Genomic DNA, 25,591 nt, shown 5'->3' with positions numbered 1-25,591 from the left:
ACTGCATTCTTCAGATCATCCTTACGATATTGAAAATACTCGAGGAGATTGGATTAAAATTTATAGACAACAGTATTTGCCTGGGAAGTTCGCTTTTGTGGTTTAATAACTTTATGAGCAATAGCCTAGGTCTGAGTTCTGCCCCCACTACTTACTTTCTATGTGCTCTTGGGCAGTTGCTTAATAGCTTTACACAGGATTTCTTACTAATACAGTATGCCCCCCTTATTTGTGGTTTGCTTTCCACAGTTTCAGTTACCCGTGGTCAACCGCAGTCCAGAAAATAAAACTAGGTCACAATGCCTGCATCATTCACCTCATTCCTCTCATCACGCAGGCACTGTGCCATCTCACACCATCACAGGAAGAAGGGTGAGCACAGTGCAAGGAGATATTTAGAGAGAGACCACATTCACGTAACTTTTATTACAGTATGTTGTTATAATTGTTCTATTTTGTTACTAGTTACTGTTGTTAATCTCTTACTGTGCCTAATTTACGAATTCAACTTTATCATAGGTATATGGTCATCATATATGTACAGGAAAAACAAAGTACATATTGGATTTGGTCCTATCCATGGTTTCAGGCGTCCACTAGGGGTCTTAGAAAATATTCCCCACGGATAAGGGAGGACTAGCATAAAGTGAGGCATTTAAAACAGATGAACCAAAGTTTTTACCGTCTTCGCTGTTTGCCGGATGATTTGAGGATTCTCATTTGTTGGATTCTGGTTGTGAAATCATAGATTTTAAGACCTGGGAGAGAGCTTAAATGTTAAATTTTGCTAAAACTCCTCCAAAACATTGTCAGTTAGAACTAAACGTCAATTCCCCATCTTTATTATCCCTCACATCAGTTCACAATGCCGTCTGTAACAAAAAGCCGATTTAGAGTGGCTTAACCAAATAGTTCAATTTTTACCATGCAACCAATATTTGGAAGTAGCTAGTCCAGGGTCGTTATGGAAACCCTAAGATATTATCAGGATCCAAGCTCTTCTTCCCTCAGCTCAGTCATCTTTACTTGTGGCTTGTCCCCCATGCTTGTCCCCTCGTGATTATCAGCTGATGGCTACACTGCCAGCACTATCGACTCATTCCAGGAAGGAGGAAGGGAAGGGGCAGCAGAGTCTGACTCTTTTTAAAGAACTGTCCTGGAATCTCTATCTGTTCCTGTAAAAGTTAAGCATCTACAAAAGGAAGCCCTTTTGTTATTGACCAAAACTGTGTCATATGATGTCTCTAGCTGCAGGGCAGGCTGGTAAATATGGTTTTTCAATGGATGCCTTGTCGCTCTGAATGAAACTGTGTTTTCGTTAATATGAACGAAGAGAAGAAGGGCAACCAACAGTGGCTCTCATGTCCCTCAATCCTCAAGGACACACGTGAGAAAAGTTCTCAGACCATATGAGAATTTTACACTGCACATTTCCATTGCAGTGTTGGCTCTGGGGAGATGCGTTGTTAGTGAACGAATCTCTAAAGAAGGCCTAAGAGTGCTGAGGGAGTGGTCCATATTCTAGGACACAGGAATAATAGCAGTTCAGCACCATCTGTCTGTGCTCAGCTACCCTTCAACAATGCCTGACGGTCTGAATCGGGTGTAAAGCTTGATGCAAACATAGGTAGTAACCTACATTAGGGTCAGCAAACTTTTTATGTAAAGAGTAGAAAGTAAATACCTTAGGCTTTGTGGGACACGTGGTCTCTGTTGCAACTATTCAACTGTGCCATTGTAGAGTGAAAACAGCTATCAGTAATACATTAACAAAGGAGGACGCCAGTGTTCCAACAACATTTTATTTGCAAAAGCAGCGAGGGGCCAGATTTGCCTGCAGACCATAATTTATCAGCTCCTGATCTAGATTATCTTGTAAGGTTTTTCTATTCATTGAACAAGGGCACCTAAGGAATATTCTAAGAAAAAGATGTCCTGTTGCTATTAAACATAACCCAGTGTCTGTATTTCAGAGTGGAGTATTTGGCAGATCCGTGCTTACTATACAGAGAAGCTGTGTGAGGCGCCCTGGCTCTGCAGAGCACTCCACTAATGCCACCCCAGCTTCAGAGGCACATACCACTCTAGGTCAAGTGCTGACTTTGAAGGAAATTTTGGCAGTGGGCAGCCTGTCACAGCCACCAGGGCAGATGGAATTACTTTGTGCTCACTCTCTCTCTTTTTTCGGCTAATTGGATTACTCTTCAGAGAAGGATGTCTGCTAAAGTCAGCTTATTAGGGGGATCCTTTTTATCTAGCAAAGAACATATTTCCCCGAATGGAAGCAATGGGATGAGTTGTCAAAGTATTGGTGTCTGAACTGTAAGAAACACCTTTGGGAGCAAAGGTCAAGGATCCAAGGAGCCACATTAGCTACAAATACAAAGCTCCAGGATCGTGTTCCTGTAGTTCAGAGTCAAAAGTTTAAACACACATGCACTCTGGGTCAAACAAGGACCAAGCCTAGGCTCTTTTTCGCAATATTTCTGAGAACAGGCTTCCTGCACACCAGGAGACAACAGAGAGCTCTGAGTTTGTGCTAGCCATGTCTGAGAGTAGAAAGGTCTCCACCCTAGAGACAGTCTGGGTGTTCATTCTGGCTCCATGCGTGGCCACCAAGCCTGATTTTTCTTGTCAATCTTCAGATATAATGCCTAGCATGGAAGATTAGTATAAGAATGAAATGAGACACCAAATGTAGACACAGTAGGGACACAGTGGGTGCTCAAAACTGTTAGTTCCGCTTATTTTATACCCTCACAAACAAGAACCACTGCACTATGTGCTTTAGTCCCTCTCACAAAGAAAGAATGGTTTGTCCTTCTACAGGGGTCAGTGGTTGGGCCTGTTATGGGGGTCCAAGCAAATTCCTCTGTGGTGGCATGTAAGAGTTCTTCCATGATCCCTTTGCACGGGAGAAATGGAATCTTCCCGGAAAGCCAAGGCACTCCTCAAATCCACACTGCAGTGGAAATGTTCTCTCTCCATAAGAGGCACGTTGTCTAACAGCCAGAAAATGTTCTTTTCCGTGGCACTTGGTGTGTTTTGACATCCATCTAATATATGGCCAGCAGGAAGGCCAAAGTCCACATCGCAGACCTTTTGTGGGTTGGATGAACTTAACAAGATGATAATTTTTGCATTGGGAAGAGAGGAGAAGACCCAAAGAAAGAAACACCTCTGAGGCAGGACACACAGCAGCGTTCATTTGGCAGCAATCACAGCTACACAGTGCACGTGCAGAACTCTGGTATCTTGGTTCTCCAGTTCATAGGCACAGCTTAAAATTTGGGCATGATTATTGTAGTTTTTTCAGGATAATTTGTATTACTTCATATTAGTTATGATACTTTAGACAACCCCTGCATCCTACCACATCCTATTTTGTTCTAGACTGAATGTAGCTGTGAGTATCCTTAGGGCTCTCTCCTATGTGTCCTGAGCTCTGTGTCGAGAGTCTCACGCTTTCAGCCAAGCGTCTTTGAGATTGAAAGTAGCTTCATGCCACAATCAGATTTCTCTAGAATGCCTGGTTGGAAAGCAAGTCCTTTGAATGAGATTTCCTGCCACAATTTTTAGGACGTGGAGAGAATTCAGGGAGATCAACGTGATCCTTTCTAGAAAGGGAGATCAAGGCATTTGAGTCAGTGAAAGCACAGCTTGTTTGGTCTGAGCAAGGCAGTTACAGAAAGAATTTAGTCATGCTGCCGCTTGCCATGAACCTAACATCGTGGAGAGAGATCAAAATTAATGATACTGAGCCTTTTTCCCAGAACCTTTATCATTTTCGACACTGTCCCCAGGCAATCTGATTGCAATCCAGCTGAAGATGTTTTCAGCCAACGTTACCCTCCCTAACATACATAGAAAATGCAAGACTTGAGGGCTAAAGGTGGGCAAACTGCACAAAATAATGGGTTTCAGACAACTACAAAATTTCTCAGGATGGACTGTGTTTACAAATGAGTGCCGTCCCTCTGGAACATGCTGTTGAGTTCATGCTGGACTTGTTTGTTAATTTGATATTCCAGTTGTCAAACAGCAGGTATTAAGGCTTAGTTAAATTGCCTTGCCTTCCTTTCCTAGCTTGATTAGGCGGTTCCTGGAACTTGCATAGGGCACCAGCAGTTTTTATCCTGCCTTTCAGTTGCCAGCAGGATGCAGTTGTCTATATTTGACACGGCACATAGCTAGAGAAGTGCTGAAGGACCTCAAGAGATCATCTAGCTCAACCCCTCACCCAACCCCAAAGCCATGGCTAGATTTCTGATGGAGATGCCCTCATTTTCCCCAGGCTGGTGGCTCTCAAATTTAGGTGCATCAGAAGCACATGAGGGCTTATTAAAACACAGATTGCTGGGGGCCAGCCCAGTGGCATAATGGTTAAGTTCACGTTTTCCACTTCCACAGCCTGGGGTTTGCTGGTTCATATCCCAGGTGTGGACCTACACACTGCTCATCAAGCTGTGCTGTAGCAGCATCCCACATACAAAATAGAGGAAGACTGGCACAGATGTTAGTTCAGCAACAATCTTCCTCAAGCAAAAAGAGGAAGATTGGCAACAGATGTTCGCTAAGGGCCAATCTTCCTCACCAAAAAAAAAAAAAAAAAAAAAAAATTCACCAGATTGCTGGACCCTACCCTCAGAGTTTCTAATTCAGTAGGTATGGGACTTGCATTTCTACCAAGTTCCCAGTATGCTGATGTTGTTTCTCAGGGGACCACACTTTGAGAAACTTTGCCTCTACCAAAATGAGGGAATGATTGAAAGAAACACCCTTCTCAATTTGTGCTTCACTTCTCTAGTATTTTAGTTGACTAATCTAACAAACCAGCAGTCTACTTCTAGTGATCAAGATTAGAATAATGTGTTTCCAAGCCTAGGGAAATACTCCAACATTAACACAACTCAGATGGTATTATGTCCAGCAGGAGGTTGAATGCGCCTTTGGAAATGGGTTGGCTAAATTGTGCTTATTTTTATTATACTACTATTGTATATTTTCATTTCTAGGAGCTTCAGTTGCAATCTGGACTTAAGGCCGATATGGAGGTCCAGGGTGGTCTCGCCATTGATATTTCAGGGGCAATGGAGTTTAGTCTGTGGTATCGTGAGTCTAAAACTCGGGTGAGCAATCGGTAAGCATACGTATAATATTCTATGCAAAGAACCACCGAGATATGGTTTTGGAATTGTTTAATTCTCTGACTTTTCAGAATCTATGCTTTCTATTTGTAACCATTAAATCACAGAGTAGGAAGTAACCATGGGAAGTCATTCTTTCCATAGCTGCTTGTGAGCAAGTCAGTACCTAAAATGACTCAGCCAAGAACCTTCTTGCTTTTGAAAACGCCCGTCGACAGCACGCCGCACGTTTGAGGAGTTCACTTCTCTTGGGCTCCACTTCAGTGTTGACAGTGCTGCCAGGAAATTTTACTTTGAAGTAAACTTTTTAGCTTATCCCTCTTGTTGGGATTTAAAATCTTTTCTTTTGCTGTCTTCAGTGGAGAAAGATAAAAAGCTGATCACTTTTGAGTAGAATCTAAATCTTAAGCATGAGGAGTCCCTGAGTTTTTTGTTAGCATCCATTTTTCTAAACAAAATGTTCTCAGCTCCTTTAGTTTTTTTCTAATCTACCTATCAGCTGAAAGTGAAGTATTTTACTTTGAACATAAAATAATATCTCTGAGCCAGTGTGTTCATCAAAAGAATTTTCCTTCTGTTTGTTATAGAATTGAAGAAAAAGAAATGGAAAATGTGATTAATTTTTGCCTTTTTTTGGTATTTAAAAATATGGTGGGGCAGAAGTGAGATAGAAGTGATAAAAGTAAATTTTTGATTTATTTTAAACTGTGGATGAAGGAATTGAGAACAATCAAAAGGTGGCACATTTAATGTGAGAGGTGACCCACAGTGGAACCAAAGGGTGAGAAATGGAATAGACCATCAGAGGGATCAGCAATATAATTTAAGGCTTCCCACTGAATAGGTCATCTTTCTCCTCTTTCTGGAGGATTTTCTAGATAGACCTTTCCCCAAATTAAACTGAATTGAATTCTTTGCAGGAAGAAATCAACAACAGCAAGAACAAAAAGAGTTTCGATTTTTGAAAAGGACACAGTATCCCTAAGAATCTACCAGTATCCACATTGTAGCCAATCTAACTTCACTTTTTCATTTGTTCAATTTAAAGACCATCTTGTAAGGCTTTGTTGAGTGTAAGATGTTGGAAGGTGTGTTCAGGGATTTGGGGGTTTAGATGATACCGCCTCTGACCTACTTTTCCACTGACAACAGCAGCAGCAGGACCTCTAACGTTCACAACAAAAAGTAGTACCCCTACCAAAAATCGTGGGCATACAACTCTGATTTAACTGTGGGAGTATTTCCCACAAATTCACTTAAGGTCTACAAATAAATGAGACTGGTCCTAGAGGTAAACCTTCTACTGGGATCGTTTTTCCTCTTCATTCATCCAAGCCACATTCCCTAGTCAATTCCATCTCTGTCCAGTCCTCTGGGGGATTATTGGAGAACCCACCATATCTATCCTTCCTGGACACCCATTTTACATGCCCCACTGTCGGAATGGTTCTTTGTGACACAGTATTTCTTCAAAGAGCTTGGCAACCATAGACTTATGTCTCTAGAGACCCTTTGGAGAAAGTAATGAAATGGAATTGAAATAGTTACATAAAAACCAAGAAAGAGCTAGTTACCAAGAAAATTATTATAAACGTCAGCTGTCTTCTTGGTGAATTTAGACTTTGTTTTAAGATAACTCAGGTATTTCTGACTTCCTAAGAGGACAACTTTCCAGGCATGTTTTCACCTTGGCCCTTGGTATGGCCATCGCAAACAGTAGTACCTGATAGACATTTTACTCGCACATCTAGGACTGAAGGCTAGGGGTGGGCTCAGGGCAAGGACAAACCTTCCCGCCCAATCCCAGGGACTACTCAGGCCCTGGCTCCCAACAGAACTCTAAGTACACACAGGTCACATATTGGTCCCTTAAGTGTTTCCTTATAGTCATCAGCATCACAAGTTCAGACCCTGTGAAACTATAGCTGTTAGTTGAGCTCAGTTAAATGTGACCTTAACAGATTTTTTTACCCAAATCCTTAGGGTGGCTCTGGTAATAACTGGTGACATCACCGTGGACTCTTCTTTTGTGAAAGCTGGCCTGGAAGTCAGTGCAGAAACAGAAGCAGCCATGGAGTTTATCTCCACAGTGCAGTTTTCTCAGTACCCATTCTTAGTTTGCATGCAGATGGACAAGGATGGAGCACCGTTCAGGTAAGAAGCTGTGCTCATGGAATGTTCCAGGGCCGTCCCCAGTTCACTAGGACCTTGCACTCAGTTTGAGCATTTGGTTTCAGAAATTAAAAGAAAATGGTAAAAACCCAGTGAAACATGAATTTTCTTTAAATGAGTAAAAGAATAATTGATAAGTCTGAAAAAAGAGTCAGTTTCTAGAATACCAAGAAACTGTAGTGACTAACCAGTTTATTTGATTCTGAAGATAATATCATGTTCTAATCCAGAAGTAATTTTTCAAGGAAACAAAAAGGATTTGATTTACTATAAGAGTTGCCATGTAGTTTCAGCAAAGTACTGGATGCATATATATATATAAATATATTTTTTTAAGGTTGGCACCTAAGCTATCGACTGTTGCCAATCTTTTTCTTTTTTCCTCTGCTTTTTATCCCCAAATCCCCCCAGTATATAGTTGTATATTTTGGTTGGGGTCCTTCTAGTTGCGGCATGTGGGACGTCGCCTCAGCGTGGCCTGACGAGCGGTGCCATGTCTGCACCCAGGATCCAAACCAGCGAAACCCTGGGCCGCTGAAGTGGAGCGCGCAAACTTAACCACTGGGCCACGGGGCCGGCCCCATGGATGCATATATATTATTGGCTATCTTCACAATTGTCTCCTGGACAGAAAGTTCAAAACAAAACACCTAGCAATCATTTACTGTGGCTTAAGAGCCCAAGTGAAGTCACAATTTTTAGGTAATCCATACAACAGCATTTTGACCTTGTTTAAGTTTTGGCTCAAGCTTGAGAGTGTGAGATTTTGAATTTAAAAAAAAAAAAAAAACGCTTTCAGAAGAACTTTTAGTGTCTTCAAAACCAAATATACATGTAATTGTCCATATAACTTTCTCGACACCTCTTCCGCTCTAGAGCTTCTCATTCACACTGTGTCCTTTGAATCTTGAGGCCATATTTGTAACAATGCTGTCACGTGGAAGTCACGTGCTTGGGTCTCCGTAGCGCTGACTCTTCTGTTGGTTGTGGAGGCCTCCTTGACACGTACCCCTAACCATGAAGCCATAGCCTACATCTCACTCTTCATAAGTAGGCCAGAGCTGAGCACCTTCTCTATTTGATTGACATTTCATGATCCAGCTAAGGAATGCAAAATGATGTAAGTACAAATATGTGTAGGTTATGTTTTTACAGAATAAAAGGTAGTGGATTATAATCAGAATATTAAGCAGTTGCTAGCTTGTAATAACTCGTGTCCAGAATAAACCTCCATGAATGCAATATAGAAAATCAAAATGCAGTGACCACCAACTGAAGCACATGGCTAACTGGTTCTACATTTCACTCGGGCCAGAGCTCTGGGAATGTTTCCCTGTCAGCATTCTCAGCTTAAGTCCAGTTGGACTTGCTACTTACTCAAAAGGGGAGTGCTCCCAAGGTGGGGCTCCTGGAATGTGGGGTGGGAGACATAGCAAGGCCTGCAAAGCTTAACAGCATCTCCAAAAGGCTGAAAGGAATTTAGTCCTTCATTGCAGAAAAATGTATGGCAGGATTCCCATTCCCAGCCATTTGAAGCATACAGTGAGTCTGTTGGTGTGAAAAGAAAGGGGAAGAAACAAATCGCCTGACTCACGGGAGTGAGAGCTGGGAGTCTGGCGCTCAGGCCCCTTCTCAGGTTGCTTTGAGAGGAAGCTTCAACGTACTCTCAGTCACTTGGCTCTGAGGGGTGTGAGGTGGCTTCAATGTGTGTGTGACTTTGTTCTTGTTGTTGTTGTTATGCAGGCAATTTGAGACAAAGTATGAAAGGCTGTCCACAGGCAGAGGTTATGTCTCTCGGCGAAGAAAAGAAAGGCTGGTGGCAGGATCTGAATTCCCGCTCCACCAAGAGAACTCTGAGATGTGCAAGGCGGTGTTTGCCCCTCAACCTGAGAGTAATTCCAACAGTTGGTTTTGAACTGATGGGTGCTGTTGGCTTGAACCTGTTTCCCCAGAAGGGATACAATGTGACATGCCAGAGTACTTGCTCTCTGAGAGCACAGTGTTTACATATTTACCTGTATTTAAGATTTTTGTAAAAAGCTGTAAAAAACCTCAAATAGTTAAATTTGGGCCTATTCAGTATACCCCCTACGGTGTCAATTTTGAGCCAACGTACGTGACACTTTTAGCAACGATCCTAGTTTTCGGGTACCTCTCTTGGATCCCATTTGATACAGTGAGAATCATTCTGCCCTAAGAAGAAACTATTGTTTATGAAAAAAACAAAGCAAAACACGCCATACTCACAAGAACCCAATTTTGTTTCAGCAATTTTCAATCAGTGTGTATGAAGCCCTTGATAGAACCTTAAATGTGGATTGTTTCTACCAAACATGTTGCCCAATCAGGAAAAAAAAGACCTTTTTTTCTTCTTTTTTGGGAGGGTAGGAGCAGGGGACAAGACTTTTTAAAGCCTTTTGTCAGCCAACTTCAAGAATTAATATTTATCTCTTCTATTGTTAGTTTTACTAAGCATTGAGATAGAAGGTACACAGAATTAGAACATACCATCGCATCTTTCTGCAGACCACAGAGTTAGATTGCTAAAAGAAAGCATTCAGTCCTCTGCCTTCTGCCCTACAAAAATAGTGAGCTTAGCACATAAGAATCAGAGACATTAATTTCAGAAGCTCCATTTGATTTTTTTTGTGCTGTGTCTTTTTGACACTGCAATGTGGTACACTGTCCTTTATAAGGGATGTCTTCATATATTCATCATTTTACCTTTCATTCTATTGTTTTGTGGTGGAAATTCTAGTCTGTTTGACTACAATCATACAAAAGCCAGAATAGCTGAGAGAATTTCAGCCAAAGAGAATGTTGCTTTGAGAAACTAATAGATTTGGACTTCTAAAATATGAAATCAAGGAAAGATTGTCTTTATTTGTATAAATTAAAAGAGCCATGTTAAACATTTTCAAATATTTATTAATCAAACAGATACATGTGTTTATAGTGTTAAACCCAAAACTGATAACAGGTGCTCATTTTTCCATTAAACACACACACACAGTGGAAGCTTAGCTAGCCTGCCATTGGTTGTCCATTTAGAATGATGTGTGATGAAATAAATATGTGTAAATCTTATCGAATTACTTTTGTCTTTCATTACTGCAAACACCGTATTTCTCTGTTCTTGCCACTTTCTGAGCCAAGACACATACACAAATAAATCTGGCTCTATAGTACGGGCTAGATTCTCTAATAGGAGGTCAGAGCCTTTTGAAAAATGGGCCACTGAAAATCGCCCTCATTTTTAATACTCAGAACCACTTAAGGACCTGTCAACTTGAAAACAAGCTTCTAAGCCCAGTTTTCATAAAGGAGGGGACTGATACCATTATTGTTACATTACTGAGAAAAGAGAAAAAAATCAAAAACTAAAGGTGGGGGTGCTGTGTCATTGGTGGTGGCATTGACCCTGGAGGATGCCCTCTATAAAGACACTCATGCTGCAGCAAAAGCAAGGTGAGTGAGGGCACTAAGCTGAAGATTTCATGGGCTAAGGAACCTCAGCCGTGTCATGTTCAACAAATCACAGCTGCTTCTGTGAAATGGAAAATGATGATTTACTTAAGAGTGATGGCTGCGGTGTCCTGGACATTAGTGCTGTGCCACTTCCCAACAGCTCATCTGCCTGGCAGAGTCAAACACAGCCACACATTTGGAGAATGGATAGTACTTAGCAAGTCTAACATGCTCCAAAGAAACAAGAAACCTGAAGCACAGAACAAACATCAACCTCTTTCTAGATAAATTGGAAATTTAAGAGGAATTGAGTGATAGTCCACATTTTGAAGTGACATATTGGAGCCAGAAATGTAACTGTAAGCCTCGCTTGCTATCCTCTAGTTCTGACGACTTCACTGGTTCAAACCTCAGTGTCCAGATGGTTTTGCCCTCCGCTAAGATGTCTGTCTGGGGGCTACACAGCCCTCTGATGCGGTCCTCTGCCCAGCCGGCTTCTTCCTGCAAACCTTAAGGGTTGAGCCTGCAGCTTTTCCTCTGTGAAGTGCTACTGCCGTTCCCTGTCTCTCGTTGGTGTCCTGCCTGTGACAAGTTGCCCTCTGCTTCTCTGAACCTGATCACCTCCAAAATATTTTTTAATCTAACATTTATTTAGTGCTTATTATGGGCCAGGTATTTTTAAAGACTTTACATGTCTTAAATCATTTAATTCTCACAATAACTGTATTTAACAGGCAGCCTTATTATTTCCATGTTCTAGATCAGCACGGTCCAATAGAAATATAACGTAAGCCACATAAGTACTTTTAAATTTCTAGTAGCCTTATTAAAAAAATAAAAAGAATCAGGTAAAATGAAATTTAATAATATATTTTAACCCTATATATCCAAAGTATTATCATATCAACATGTAATTAATATAAAAGGATTAATGGGATATTTTATTTAGGGGGAGGATTAGGTCTTTGAAATGTGACATAATTTGCACAGACAGCACATCTCCTTTGGAGTTAGTCCCATTTCAAATGTTCAACAGCCACATGTGCCTGGTGGTTACTGAACTGGACAGCACAACTATACATAGAGAAACTGGGACACAAAAGACGTTTACCTTACCCCACAGAAGACATTTTCTCAGTGAGAAAACGGTAAACTAGGATTCAAGCATGAGCCATCTCGCCCAGAACGTGCTCTCTCAATCCACTAGACTACATTTTCCAGATCGTTTTGGTTTTAAAAACTTGCCACTAAAAGAATATAGACAGTAGTGATGAAAGTGACAAACGTGGGACAGCAGCTACAAGGCTTGAAGCTGTGTTACAGAGTTCTGGGAGTCAGTGCCCTTTCTCTGTGGTTCTTGTGTGTTTTTCTCTGACACTATCAGAGTTCCTCGTCCACTCGTAGACCTCTATTTTTTCTTTTGCCAACTGTCCCTTCCCCCATGAAGGGTACTTCATCATTCGAGGCAGGTCTGAATGTGCAATAACAAATGTGCATTTTTTTTGATAGCAGCTTTATTGAGATATAATTCACATGTCATACAATTCACCTATTTATAGTACAGAATTCAATTTTTATATTATATACAAATATGGCATATTCACAAAATTATACAGCTATCACTACAACCTATTTTGGCACGTTTCATCATTCCAAAAAGAAACCCGTATCCTTTAGCTGTTACCCCCAATCTCCTCATCTCCCACTCCAAGGCAATCACAAATCTACTTTCTGTCTCTATAGATTTACTCATCTAAATGGAATCATATAATATGTGGTCTTTTGTGACTGCCTTTTTTTCACTTAGCATTACGTTTTCAAAGTTTATCCATGTTGTAGCATATATCAGTACTTCATTCTTTTTTAAGGTTGAAAAATATTTCTGGATTTTCAGTTCTGTTCCATTAATCTATATATCTATCTTTTTGCCAGTACCACAGTGTCTTGATTACTGTTGCTTTTTAGTAAGTTTTGAAGTTGGGAAATGTGAGTTCACCTACTTTGTTCTTTTTCAAGATTATTTTGGCTATTCTGAGTCCTTTGAGTTTCCATATGAATTTTAGGATCAGCTTGTCAATTTTTTCAAAGCCAGCTGGGATTCTAATAGAGAGTGTGTTGAACCTGTGTGTCAGTTTGAGGAATATTGCCATCTTAATATTAAATCTCCTGATCCATGAATGTGGGGCATCTTTTGACTTACTTAAATCTTCTTTAATTTCTTTCAGCAATGTTTTGTCATTTTCAGAGTATAAGTTTTGCACTTTTTTTGTTAAATTTATTCCAAGCATTTTATTATTTTTGATGCTACTGTAAATTGAATTGTTTTCTTACTTTCATTTTTGGATTGTTCATTGCTAGTGGATATAAATACAATAGATTTTTATATATTGATCCTATATCCTGCAGATCTGCTGAACACATTTATTAGTTCTAATATCTTTTGGTAGATTCCTTATGATCTATGTAAAAGATCCTGTCATCTATAAACAGAGGCTGTTTTACTTCCTTTCCAATCTGGATGTCTTTAATTTCATTTGATTGCTCAATTGCCCTGGCTAGAACCTCCAGGACAGCGTTGAATGGAAGTGGTAAGAGGGGACACGGCAAAGATGACGGTGTGGTGAAGAGGGTGGTGGGCGATAGCAGTGACAGACAGTAACAACCACAGAACGGGAGAAGAAGGCTCATTTAGCGATGGCTTTGGTTCTATTTTCACTAGGAAATATACTTGAAATTCATAAGATCTTATTTGAAAGCTTAAAACACATTTTGAACATAGTCTAAATGCCCTCCTGCACAGGGAGGGGAAGCAGAACTCGAGGTGTCTATCCCAGCCTTAGGAATCTATTCAGGATTCAGATTGATTGAAGCTTTACTGCCCCTCATCAGTTTAGCTGTCAACTAAGAGGCAGTGGGGGGAGCAGGGGAGCGGGACAAGGAGGGCTGCCTTGGAACTCCAGTCCCACCATCTACCGGTTGAATGATCTAGGCATGTGACTCAATCAATTGTCCTTTCTGAAATGGGTGTGGCAATCTCTATTTCCCTGGGTTGTTTTAAGGATTCATTGAGACAATACAAGTAAAGTACAGTGCCAAGCACAAGCATTTGATAAATGTTATTTTCTGCTATCATTAGTGTTGCTTTTATTATTAGAGATGTAGCGAGCAGTGTTCTTATTCATCAATGATCAGTTTTAATAAAAGAGGTTTGTTCGCACTTCATCTCTACCTCTACCTTGCACTGGTTGGAGCACACAGCGGTCATTCCCCCTCTGACTCTCAGGGTTCCGTGCGGTAGATGGGACATCAGAACCTCTCACATGCAGCATCCAGGAAGGTGGCAGCAGGAGAGCAGAGCAGTGAGGGCAGTTTGCAGCAAGATACTCCTGCACATCTGAAATCTCACCTTTTCCACATAATCTTGCTGTAGATACCTTCAAGCCTCTCAGCTTCCACTTCTGTGCAATGAGGAGCCCCTCCTAGGGTGTTGTGAGGATGAAGTGACGTAGTAGGCCAGTGCCTGGCACATAGCAAGTGCTTAATAGGTATTCACTAATATTAACTTTTAATATGTGGTCCTATGGAATTCCTGAATAAACCAACACCTTATGTTCTGACTCCTTGGGATGAAACTGTTCTCTGGACTTTTACCCATGAGAATCATGGGTTTTAGGAAGATTATCAGGTTTGTTTATTTGCTTATCATGAAAACGCTACTTTCAGATTGTAAAAATTATTCTCATATTTTGTAAGAACATGACTTACATCCATGTCTGCACACACCCAAGTAGACTTCAGATTTCACCGATTCCATCTTTACTAAATTCCTTTGCCTTTGTTCTCTGTGAATCTGATAATTATCACGAGGAAAGAGTAAGTACTTTCGTGAGGAAGCATAAAATGAATCTAAAACTCAGCCATAAAATAAGCAAGTTCCAGTAGTGTTCTTCGAAAAAGTAGTAAGAGTTCTCCACATCGTAAGTGAAAGGGATAGCAGTTTTGAGAGGGAAGAGAATACTGGAAGCAGACGGCATCCCAGCTCAGTCATCGTCCTTCTTCGGGACTTGAGCGGAATGTCATATCTGTGCCTACACTTCTGCCTGTTCTCAGTCACCATGTCCCTCACCGTCAGGTTGTCTTTCTTTGTCAGGCTCCCTGCAGGAACTGGGTTGCTGCATGAAAGGGATGGCACATCTCAACTGGGAATTTGAGAAGAGCTCAATGAACTTTATAAAGGTATGAGCAGGAAACAGGGAGACCAAAAGGCATGGTGCAGCACCCCGAGGCTCATAATGCCAGGGAGCCTGACAGGTCATGAGAGAGCATGATCACTGGAAGCTGGAGAGCATGGCTGTGTGGAGCAAAGGTCTTGAATTAAGGGTTGCAAGAAGCCCTCGACTGGAGGGAAGCAGGGAACCCAACCCGTGATTTCACTTTGTTTCCTCCCTCTGATCTCCTGCCTATGGTACCCATTGGCTGAAACCAATCAGAAGGTAGAGGTCAAGAGTGCCTGTTGATCCAGATCATCCACAAAGGCGGAAGGGTAGAGTAGAGTTTGGAGAGGAAAATGGAAGAAATCCAGTCCAAGCTTATATGATGAGTCCTTCCCTACAACTTATTAATTTACTTAATCAGTCATGCCACACAATATGGAGAGTCTATTAGGATCAAGAAATGTACTAGGTTAAAAAAAAATAGGTCACCTCACCTCAAGAAACTCAGTATAGTGTGAAGGAAGTGAAGGAAGCAATATAACTAAAAATAATTTTAGGACAATGGTACAAATATTGTAAAAGAAATGTATTCAAAATCCTAAGAGAGCATAAATGGGAGAAAGATGAAGAAAACATCACCAAGGAGGTGAAATTTGAGCTAGGCCATGTGATTTCTTACCTCTGTCCCAGCTATTACTTAACCAGAGTGGTTCTCTTCCTTGGGCAGTGTATCAGATTCTTTTACTACCCATGACATCTGAAATCTTCAAATGGACTACGGTCTGTTTGTCTTCAGCTTGAGTGTGCAGACAAACAATTGTCAATGCTCAGAAAGCCTACCGTACAATCGCATTTTCTGTTTGATGAGATTAGAAAAGAATATAAAGATTTAGATCAATAAAAAGTCCACCAAGGGAGGTACATTAGCTAATCATTTACCTTCCATCATGGGATTACAGTTAACCTAGAAAGAATTAGTAATATTTTGTTGCCCCCTATTAATAAAAGTGTAATTTATTCACAGTTGACTTGGAACATCATATAAACCTGTAAGCTATTTTCATCCTTCTATTTTTACTAGAAAGATTCCTGTCATAATCTTCTAGGATTACATGTAAAAGTTTGGATGTTCTCTTTGCAGAATAGGCTTTAGGTTTAAATGAGCTGATTGCTTTTGTTAGTGAAAGTAAATCATCTTCCTTCTGTTTTGGGGTAACTACTCCCACTTTTTTTAACGCTTCTCTCACTAAATTTGCCTGAAGATTAACCATGTAATCACAGTCATGGAGTAAGATTTCAGTGTGACATGAATCTTTCAAGTTGTTTAGATACACAGAGAGCCTTGAGTGTAGAGATATTCTAATATATTCCTTAATTAGGAAAGAAGATATTAGCTCTTTAGTGAAATCTAAGGAGGCAATGGTGAATACAAAGCATTTATTGGATAAGACAGTTTTCAAGACTTAAAATCATTTATGTGTATTCAAAGTCTTCCAACAGAAAATTCAAACATGCTACGTTGCACTTGTTGGGTGCCATGCACTGCTCTAGGCACTTCATAGGTTCCAGTCATTTCATCCTCATAACAACCCTATAAGGTAGGAACTGTTATTATACACTCCTTGTGTGCGGAGAACTGAAGCACAGAGAGATTCAACGACTCGTCCAAGAGGTTACAACTGAAGGGCTGAGTCAGGATTGAACTCAGGGCTCTCCCTCTAGAGTCAAGCATGTAACCATTGTACTCTGCTACCTACCAAGATCCTGTCTAAGCTCCTGAACCTGGAAGTCAATTCCCTCTCCACACTCAGGTTCAACATTTCATTCCAGCCTCATGTGCACTACTCTTCATGAACAACACCCCTCCTGTTCCTGCAGCATGCACTGCAAACACACCAACCTTCAGCTGTTTCAGTTCCTCTGCTCTCATCCTTTCTCCTGCCCTTATGCCCAAATGAATCTTACCAAGCTCAGCTCCCACTATATTTCCTGTGCATATAAACTGCCAGCTACTGAGACACCTGCTTCTCAGGTACACTTATTACATATACCACCTACTTGGGAATTAACTGATACCAACTGGGGTGTCTGCCCTTCTCTGTTGCACCATGTCATTAATAAAAAATTACTTTCAGGGCCAGCCCCGTGGCCGAGTGGTTAAGTTTGCATGCTCCGCTGCAGGCGGCCCAGTGTTTCGTCGGTTCGAATCCTGGGCGCGGATGTGGCACCACTCATCAAGCCACGCTGAGGCGGCATCCCACATGCCACAACTAGAAGGACCCACAACTAAGAATATACAACAATATATAAGCCCGGGGGGCTTTGGGGAGAAGAAGGAAAAAAAAAATCTTTAAAAAATAAAAAAATAAAAAATAAATTAAAAATTACTTTTATTATGTAAATATCTTATCTTCCCAAATAAAGTGTAAGCTTCGCATGTTCAGGAACATGTATATATTCCTTAATATCCTCCATGTCCTAGTTAGTCAGTGTTCAGTAACTGCTGAGCTATTCCCTGTGGATGTCAGTGCACTCATAACCTTCGGGATGCTCACTGCCTTCAGGAAGGCTAAGGTGCCATTTGGAGAAGATAGATTTCTGTCAGAACCTCCACAGCAAAGCAATTTACGCTCCCTTCATGGCCCAGTGCTCTTACACTTCCCTCAAAAGAAAAAAGTAAAGTATCAAGGAGATGTCAGCATCATGGCAGAGTGAGTTGTTCCCTTTGTCTCTCCCCTCTAAGCTACAACTAAATGGACATCCATTAACTAACACAGGATTCCCTACACAGCACAACAGGCTGCCTGAGAGATCCCTGCAGTCGTACATCTGAAGGTAGGTGGACTGGACCCAAGGAAGCAATGGAACTAAGGGAGTGCCTCCTCTCACCCCTGGCCACAGTGATCCAGGATGTGGATTCTCACACAACAGCCAGCGCTACTGTGACTGGAGGTGGGGGCAACCTCGGTCCCCTCATGAATGCTTGTGGAGCAGCGGTCGCCCAGCTCCCAGGAGCCTCAGCAGCCTCGCCCATGAGAACACTCTCCTTTGACTGGCAGTGGCTCAGCGCTCATGAAGGCACCCTGCCTGAGTGGCAGCTCTACCCATGCAAGCACCACCCCCCCTGCCAAGCACAGTGGCCTAGCCTGCACAAAGGCACCCCCTAAGTGACTGCAGCTTGGCCTCCACAAAGGCAGAGTGGCTGACGAGCACAGCTACCAGCAGACAGGGCAGGAACAGATAAAACAGCTCCTTCCCCACCCCAGTGGTGGCAGGGGGAGTCTGCAACCAAAACCAACAAGAATCACAGCAGAACTGGTGACCCAGCACCCAGTGGTGGCCACACAACACCAGCTCCAACAGTGAGGGCTGTATACAGTCCCCAGGTCCCCCTGCCCCTACCAGTGATGGTGACATCATGAACCCAGCACTTCTGCCAGTGGTGCAACCAGCACCCCAAGACAACTCAGGAACAGCAGTGCAGGTGGTGCACGGAACAGAAGCATCTGAGCCCATGGAGAGTCAGTGGAGGAACATGAGACCCAGGAGACCAGAACCAAAGTAACCAAAGCTGCACCCAAGTAAGAAAAGGTGATTACTACCACAAATGTGCCAGCAGAGGATCAATGCATCAGACACCATGAAGAACTACAGTAATACTGCAAAGCAGAAGGAAAACGACAAGTCTCCAGAAACCAAACCTGAAGTCACAGAAGATTACAATCTAACTGACAGAGGATTCAAAAGAGCTGTCATAAAGAAACTCAATGAGTTACAAGAAAACTCAGAAAGATGGTTCAATGAGCTCAGGAATAAAATTAATGAACAGAAGCAATACTCCACCAAAGAGATTGAAGCCCTAAAAACAAAAAACCAAACAGAAATTCTGGATATGAAGACACAATTAATGAGATAAAAATAATGTCAAAATCATAAAAAATAGGGTAGAACTTTATGGAGCAGAGAATTAATGACCTCAAAGATAGAAACCTAGAAAAGCTTCAGGTGAACGAGGAGAGAAAACTAAGATTTTTTTTAAAATGAAGAAATTCTTTGAGTATCATCCAACTCAATTAGGAAAAGTAATGTAGGATTATAGGTATCCCAGAGGGAGAAGGGAGGGAGAAAGGAATGGAGAGCTTGTTCAAAGAAATAATAGCTGAGAACTTCCCAAACCTGGAGAAGACACTGGACATGCAAATACATGAAGCCAATATAACTCCTAATTACATCAATGCAAAAAGTCCTTCTCCAATGCATATAATAGTAAAACTGTCGAAAGTCAATGACAAAGAAAAAATATTAAGGGCAGCAAGGCAGAAGAAAATAACCTACGAAGGAACCCCTTTCAGTCGTTCAGTAGATTTCTCTGCAGAAATCTTACAGGCTAGGAGAGAATGGAATGAAATATTCAGAATACTGAAAGACAAAATCTTTCAGCCAAGAATACTCTATCCAGTGTAACTATCCTTCAGATATGATGGAGAAATGAAAAATTTTTCAGATAAACAAAGGCTGACAGAATTCATCGCCACTAGACCTGCCTTACAAGAAATGTTGAAAGAAGCACTCCTACCTGAAACAAAAAGGCAAAGGTTTGAGCCAGGATATAAATAGACAAAATCAGAAAATTGCATCTCTCTATCAGAATAGGTTTGCAAACACTTAATTATAACATAAAAGATAAAGGGAAAGAAGGCATCAAAAATAACTATAAACACCTCAATTTAGTCACAAATATAACACACAAAGAAATAATTTGTGACAACAGAAACATAGAAGAGGAAGAGGAAAGGGATGGAACCTACTTAGGCTAGTGGAGACAAGAGGCTATCACAAAATGGACTATCTTATCTGCAAGATCTTTTATACAAACCTCACGGTAACCACAATAAAAAAAAAATCAGAGGAGAGTTACAAATCATAAATAAAGGGCAAATTGAGAAAACCATTGCAGAAAACCATCAAGCTGCAGTGGACATCAGAAATGCAAGGAAAAAGAAACAATGGAAACATAGAACAACTGGAAAACAAGAGACAAAATGGCAGTATTAAGCCCTCATATATCAATAATCTCTCCAACTTTAAACGGACTGAATTCACTAATCAAAAGACAAAAAAGAGTGGTTGGATTGATTAAAAAATAAGACCCAACAGTATGCTGCCTCCAGGAAGTATGTCTCAGCTCTAAAGACAAACATAGGCTCAGAGTGAAGGGATGAAAGATGATACTCCAGGCAAATGACAAGCAAAAGAAAGTGAGTGTAGTCATGCTTATATCAGATAAAGCAGACTTCAAGATAAAAAAGGCAATGGGAGGCATGGAGGGGCAGTATGCAATAATAAAAGGGATATTCCACAAGAAGACATAACACTTATTAATATATATGCACCTAACACAGGAGCACCAAATTATATAAAGCAACTATTAATAGACCTAAAGGGAGAAATTGACAGCAACACAATAATAGTAGGGGACCTCAAGACTCTGCTTACATCAATGTATAGATCACTCAGACAGAAATTCAACAACATGGCTTTAAATGAAACACTAGAACAGATGGACTTAATAGATCATTGTAGGATATTCCATCCAAAAACAGCAGAATATACATTCTTCTCAAGTGCACATGGAACATTCTCAAAGATAGACCAAATGTTGGGAAACAGGGTAAGCCTCAATAAATTTAAGAAGATTGAAATCATATCAAGCATCTTTTCTGACCACAATACTATGAAACTAGAAATCAACCACAACAAAAAAGCTGAGAAAGTCACAAATACATGGAGACTAAACACCATTCTACTGAACAACAATTGGACCAATGAAGAAATCAAAGGAGAATTAGAAAATACCTGGAGACAAGTGAGAATGAAAACACAACATACCAACACTTATGCGTTGCAGGAAAAGCAGTACTAAGAGGGAAATTTATACCGGTACAGGCCTATCGCAACAAACTAGAAAAATCTCAAATAAGTAATCCTAACTTACACCTAAAAGAACTAGAAAAAGAAGAATAAATAAAGCCAAAACTCAGGAAATGGGGGGAAAATAATAAAAATCAGAGCAGAAATAAATGAAATAGAGACTAAAGAAATAGTAGAAAGGATCAATGAAACTAAGAGCTAGTTCTTTGAGAAGATAAACAAAATTGGTAAACCCTTAGCCAGATTCACTAAGAATAAAAGAGAAAATTCAAATAAATAAAATTAGAAATTAAAGAGGAGAAATTATAACAGATGTCACAGAAATACAAAGGATTGTAAAAGAATACTATGAGACACTATATGCCAACAAATTGGATAAACTAGAAGAAATGAATAAATTCAACCTCCCAAAACTGAATCAAGAAGAAATAGAGAATATGAATAGACCAATCACTAGTAAAGAGATTGAAACAGTAATCAAAAACCTCCCAAAAAACAAAAGTCCAGGAACAGATGGCATCTCTGGCGAATTCTACCAAACATTCAAAGAAGATTTAATACCCATCCTTCTCAAACTATTCCGAAATACTGAAAAAGATGGAACTCTTTGTAACACATTCTACAAGGCCCACATTACCCTGATACCAAAACCAAATAAAGACAACACAAAAAAGGAAAATTACAGGCCGATATTGCTGATGAACATAAAGCAAAAATTCTCAACAAAATATTAGTAAATTGAATACAGCAATACATTAAAAGGATCATACAACATGATCAAGTGGGATTTACTCCAGGGACTCAATGATGGGTCAACATTTTCAAAACTAATCAATATGATACCCCACATTAACAAAATGAAGAATAAAAATCACATGATCATCTCAATAGATGCGCAGAAAGCATTTGACAAGATCTCACATCCATTTATGAGAAAAACTCTCAATCAAATAGGTATAGAAGGAAAGTATCTCAACATAATAAAGGCCATCTATGACAAACCCACAGACAACATCACACTCATCTGTGAAAAACTGAAAGCCATCCCTCTGAGAACAGGAACAAGACAAGTGTGCCCACCCTGGCCACTCCTATTCAACACAGTACTGGAAGTTTTGTCCAGAGCAATTAGGCAAGGAAAAGAAATAAAAGGAATCCAAACTGGAAAGGAAGAAGTGAAACTCTCGCTGTTTGCAGAAAACATGATTCTATATGTAGAAAACCCTAAAGAATCCACCAGAAAACTGCTAGAAATAATAGCAACTACAGAAAGTTGTAGATTACAAAATCAACTTACAAAATTCGTTGCATTTCTATATACTAATAATGAAATAGCAGAAAAAGTAATCAAGAATACAATCCAATTTACAATTGCAACAAAAAGAACAAAATATCTAGGAATAAACTTAACGAAGGAGGTGAAAGCACTATACAGTGAAAACTGTAAGACATGATTAAAAGAAATTGAAGATGACATAAAGAAATGGAAAGCTATTCCATGCTCATGAATTAGAAGAATAAACAGTTAAAATGCCCATGTTACCTAAAGTAATCTACAGATTCAATGAATCCCAATCAGAAACCTGATGATATTCTTCACGAAAATCGACTACAAAATAGCATGTAAGTATAAAATACACTTACAGGTATTTATTTCTAGAGGCGATTTGTGTAGTAGTTCCCTTTGCGTGAATAAGAATTTTCCCTACTTCCCAGTTTTTAGAATATTTTAATATTTTCTAAATTTCCTCCAAAGAACAAGCATTATTTTTATAAATAGAAGATTTTTTTTTTTTTTTGGTAAGGAAGATTGGCCCTGAGCTAACATCTGTGCCAATCTTCCTCTATTTTGTATGTAGGATGCTGCCACAGCATGACTGATGAGTAGCATAGGTCTGCACCTGGGATCAGAATCAGCTAACCCTGGGCCACAGAAGCACAGCACATGAACTTAATCACTGTGCCACCAGGCTGGCCCCAGTTTGAGTATTTTTAAGCAATGTGTGTAGCAGTGAATTTGAATTTTTCAGAAGCAGAAATGCTATAATAGAGAGGTATTTTGTAGTGCTTAGCATTTCCTGAATGCTAACTACAGGCTAGAGGTAATTTATATTATCTCTTTACAATTCACACATTATAATAATATACAACATGATAATGTTATTCTGCAATACTCCATCTAGTGTGTTTTTGTGTCTATAGATATGTATATAATGAAACCTATTCTTACTCTCTACCCAGTAGTACTGAAGGTATATAAGCCTTCAGGGGAGACTGCACTCAAGGGACAATCTGTTGATCAGGTTGTAACCTAAGGGGTGGAAAAAACAATTTTCGTTTTTGCGGTGTCTTCGATGACTCTCTTTTCCTCCCTCCTCTGCTGGGTGAGATTCCTATCAGAGGGCTCTGGCCATGCTGCTTCTCCCTGTGCCCCTCCCCTTGCTGCCCTTCAGTAGCTCCCTACCCTCTGCACAGCCGAACAGCTTCTTCACTTTCCTCTCCTGTTATTGCTCTGGTTTTCCTGTTCTCTTCACACCTAGCCCTCTTTTCTCCCTGCCTGCCGCATGCTGGGTCATTGGCATGGATCTCTTCTCTGTGGCTGTTAGCCAGTTTCCTCTTCCAATCTCCATGCCTTTGACAAGGCTTAGACTAAATGGCTTCATCAGCATATCAGGCATTCTCACCATATTTAAAGGCTTCCTGAAACCCTAACCTCTTCATGAATCAGAGCACCTGGCATATAGCAGGCATTCATTCATTCCTAAAGAACATTGCTTCCCTCTACACTGGAAATACAACAGTGATTTCTGCTTTGTGAGACTCCAATATATGCCCAACACACAAAAAAGCATGCCCACCAAAACTTGTATAGACTACCTCATTCTAGATCTTTCTAGAATCTTTAACTGGGCCTAGACTAATGTAAGAATTGACTTTAGAATTTCCTTTAAACAAAAATATCTGTTTAAAAACATCCCTTAATGAGGCTGGTGGTCTTAAAACATGTCCCCAAATTGTTTGACACTCTTGCCGTTGAGAGGTGGGATCTGAGTTCCTGCCCATTGAATCTGGGTTCTGTGATGGCTTGTCAAATAGGGTACAGTGAAAGTGATGCTGTGTCACTTTCTGAATTAGGCCTTAAGAAACTGGCAGCATCTTCTTCCTGCCTTTTGAGATACTCATTGTTGGAACCCAGCCACCATGTTTTGAGGAAGCCCAAGCGGCCCATGGAGAGGCCCAGCAGAAGAGGAACTGAAGCCCCTGGTTGGCCCCAGCTGAACTCCCAGCTGACAGCCAGCATCAGTTTTCCAGTTACGTGAGTGAGCCATCCTGGAAGCAGATTCCCCAGTCTCCTGTGTGAAGCAGAGCTGAACCTCCCATGCTGAGCCTTGCCCAGATTGCAGATTAATGAGCTAAACAAATGATTTTTGTGTTTTTTAAGCCACTAAGTTTTGGGGTGGATTGTTACTCAGCTATACGTAACTAGAACAATGGGTCTATTTGGTTATGAAGATGACGTATTCTGGACATAGTACAGTGGGTCTGCATTAGTAGGGCTTCATTAGGTGGTTAAATTGTTCTATTTACCACCTCTAAGAAATAACAGGAAATTAGAAGATTCTGAGCCAGCAAGCTAAGGAGCAGAGGAAGCAGAGGATGAAGAGAGGGAGAGGATCTGGCAATAAGGTGGGAGTTGGCTGAAGCACAAATGAACTCAACAACCAGTGAAAATTATCTAGTGCCAGAGATGGCATGCGGCTATTTAAGAACAGGTAGGTCAGTGTTTCAGGTTTAAAGTGTTTGCTAATGCAGCTGGCTGTCTTAAGATGGAGGACCTGATAATCTCCATCCATGCACCCTAAACCTTCAGCAAAATCCACACATACAGCGTTGAGTCTGGAATACTCAGGATTGGACGGGTGCACTGCAATGAAGCCCGGTGGGGTAATGCAATGCAGAGTAAAACAGTGCACACTTGAGGCAAGATGGAAAATGGAGTCTGAGAATTCACTGGAAACAAGAGCTGGAAGCCAGGGGTGACCCAGGGAAATATAAGGCCTGGAACTGCCTTCAATATTCTTCTTCCCCGTAAAACCCACAACCCCTGGGCATATGTGAGGAACCGTGGATGTCCCTCTTCATGAAATGTGGGTGCAAGTCCTTTTTGGGCTTCAATCTGAAGGTTTATAGTGACTTCAGTTGACTGGTGATTGACTTAAGGGACATGTTACAGCATTGGGATATCCTCATTGTGCAGTAAGTCTCCAAATTGTCTGCCTCTTATATTCTGGTTTTGAAGGGGATAACCACAACTACTTTCCTGGGCCTCAGTGTGGGCCTTCGGGGACACTTGTTGTCTGGGTTGCTCTCTGGTGTCAGTAGAGCATCACAACCTTGGTAGATGCTCCTCACAATGCTACTTAATGACGCAAGCAGTTAGATTCCTTGAGTTGGTTAGGTGAATATTCTGCGTACAGGGAAAGACCCATACCAGACTTTTGACCTCTGGGACTGTAAGATAATAAATTTGTGTCATCTTAAGTCACTAAATTTGCAGTTACCGCAGCAATAGAAAACTAACACAACCTGGATATGAGAAATTATGATAAAGTATTTTAGTTAAATGAAGGATTGAAGTTAGAAGACAGAAGAAAATGA

The 25,591-nt window shown here is 40.7% G+C and overlaps 1 protein-coding gene across 1 annotated transcript in view; it reads left to right on the top strand.

The window, feature by feature from the left end:
* Positions 1–10,406, top strand: part of MTTP (microsomal triglyceride transfer protein) — a 45,392-nt gene extending 34,986 nt beyond the window's left edge. The window contains exons 16-18 of the mRNA XM_008538147.2: positions 5,016–5,140; positions 7,131–7,301; positions 9,063–10,406. Of these exons, the coding sequence (XP_008536369.2) occupies positions 5,016–5,140; positions 7,131–7,301; positions 9,063–9,234 (468 nt within the window). The 3' untranslated portion in view covers positions 9,235–10,406. The remainder of the gene's footprint in view (positions 1–5,015; positions 5,141–7,130; positions 7,302–9,062) is intronic.
* The last annotated feature ends 15,185 nt before the right edge of the window (positions 10,407–25,591 follow it).

Source organism: Equus przewalskii, chromosome 3 (genome assembly GCF_037783145.1).
Source record: "Equus przewalskii isolate Varuska chromosome 3, EquPr2, whole genome shotgun sequence".
Taxonomy (NCBI): Eukaryota; Metazoa; Chordata; class Mammalia; order Perissodactyla; family Equidae; genus Equus; species Equus przewalskii.
Note: the sequence above shows the minus strand (reverse complement) of the source record. Positions and strands in the feature narration are given on the sequence as shown.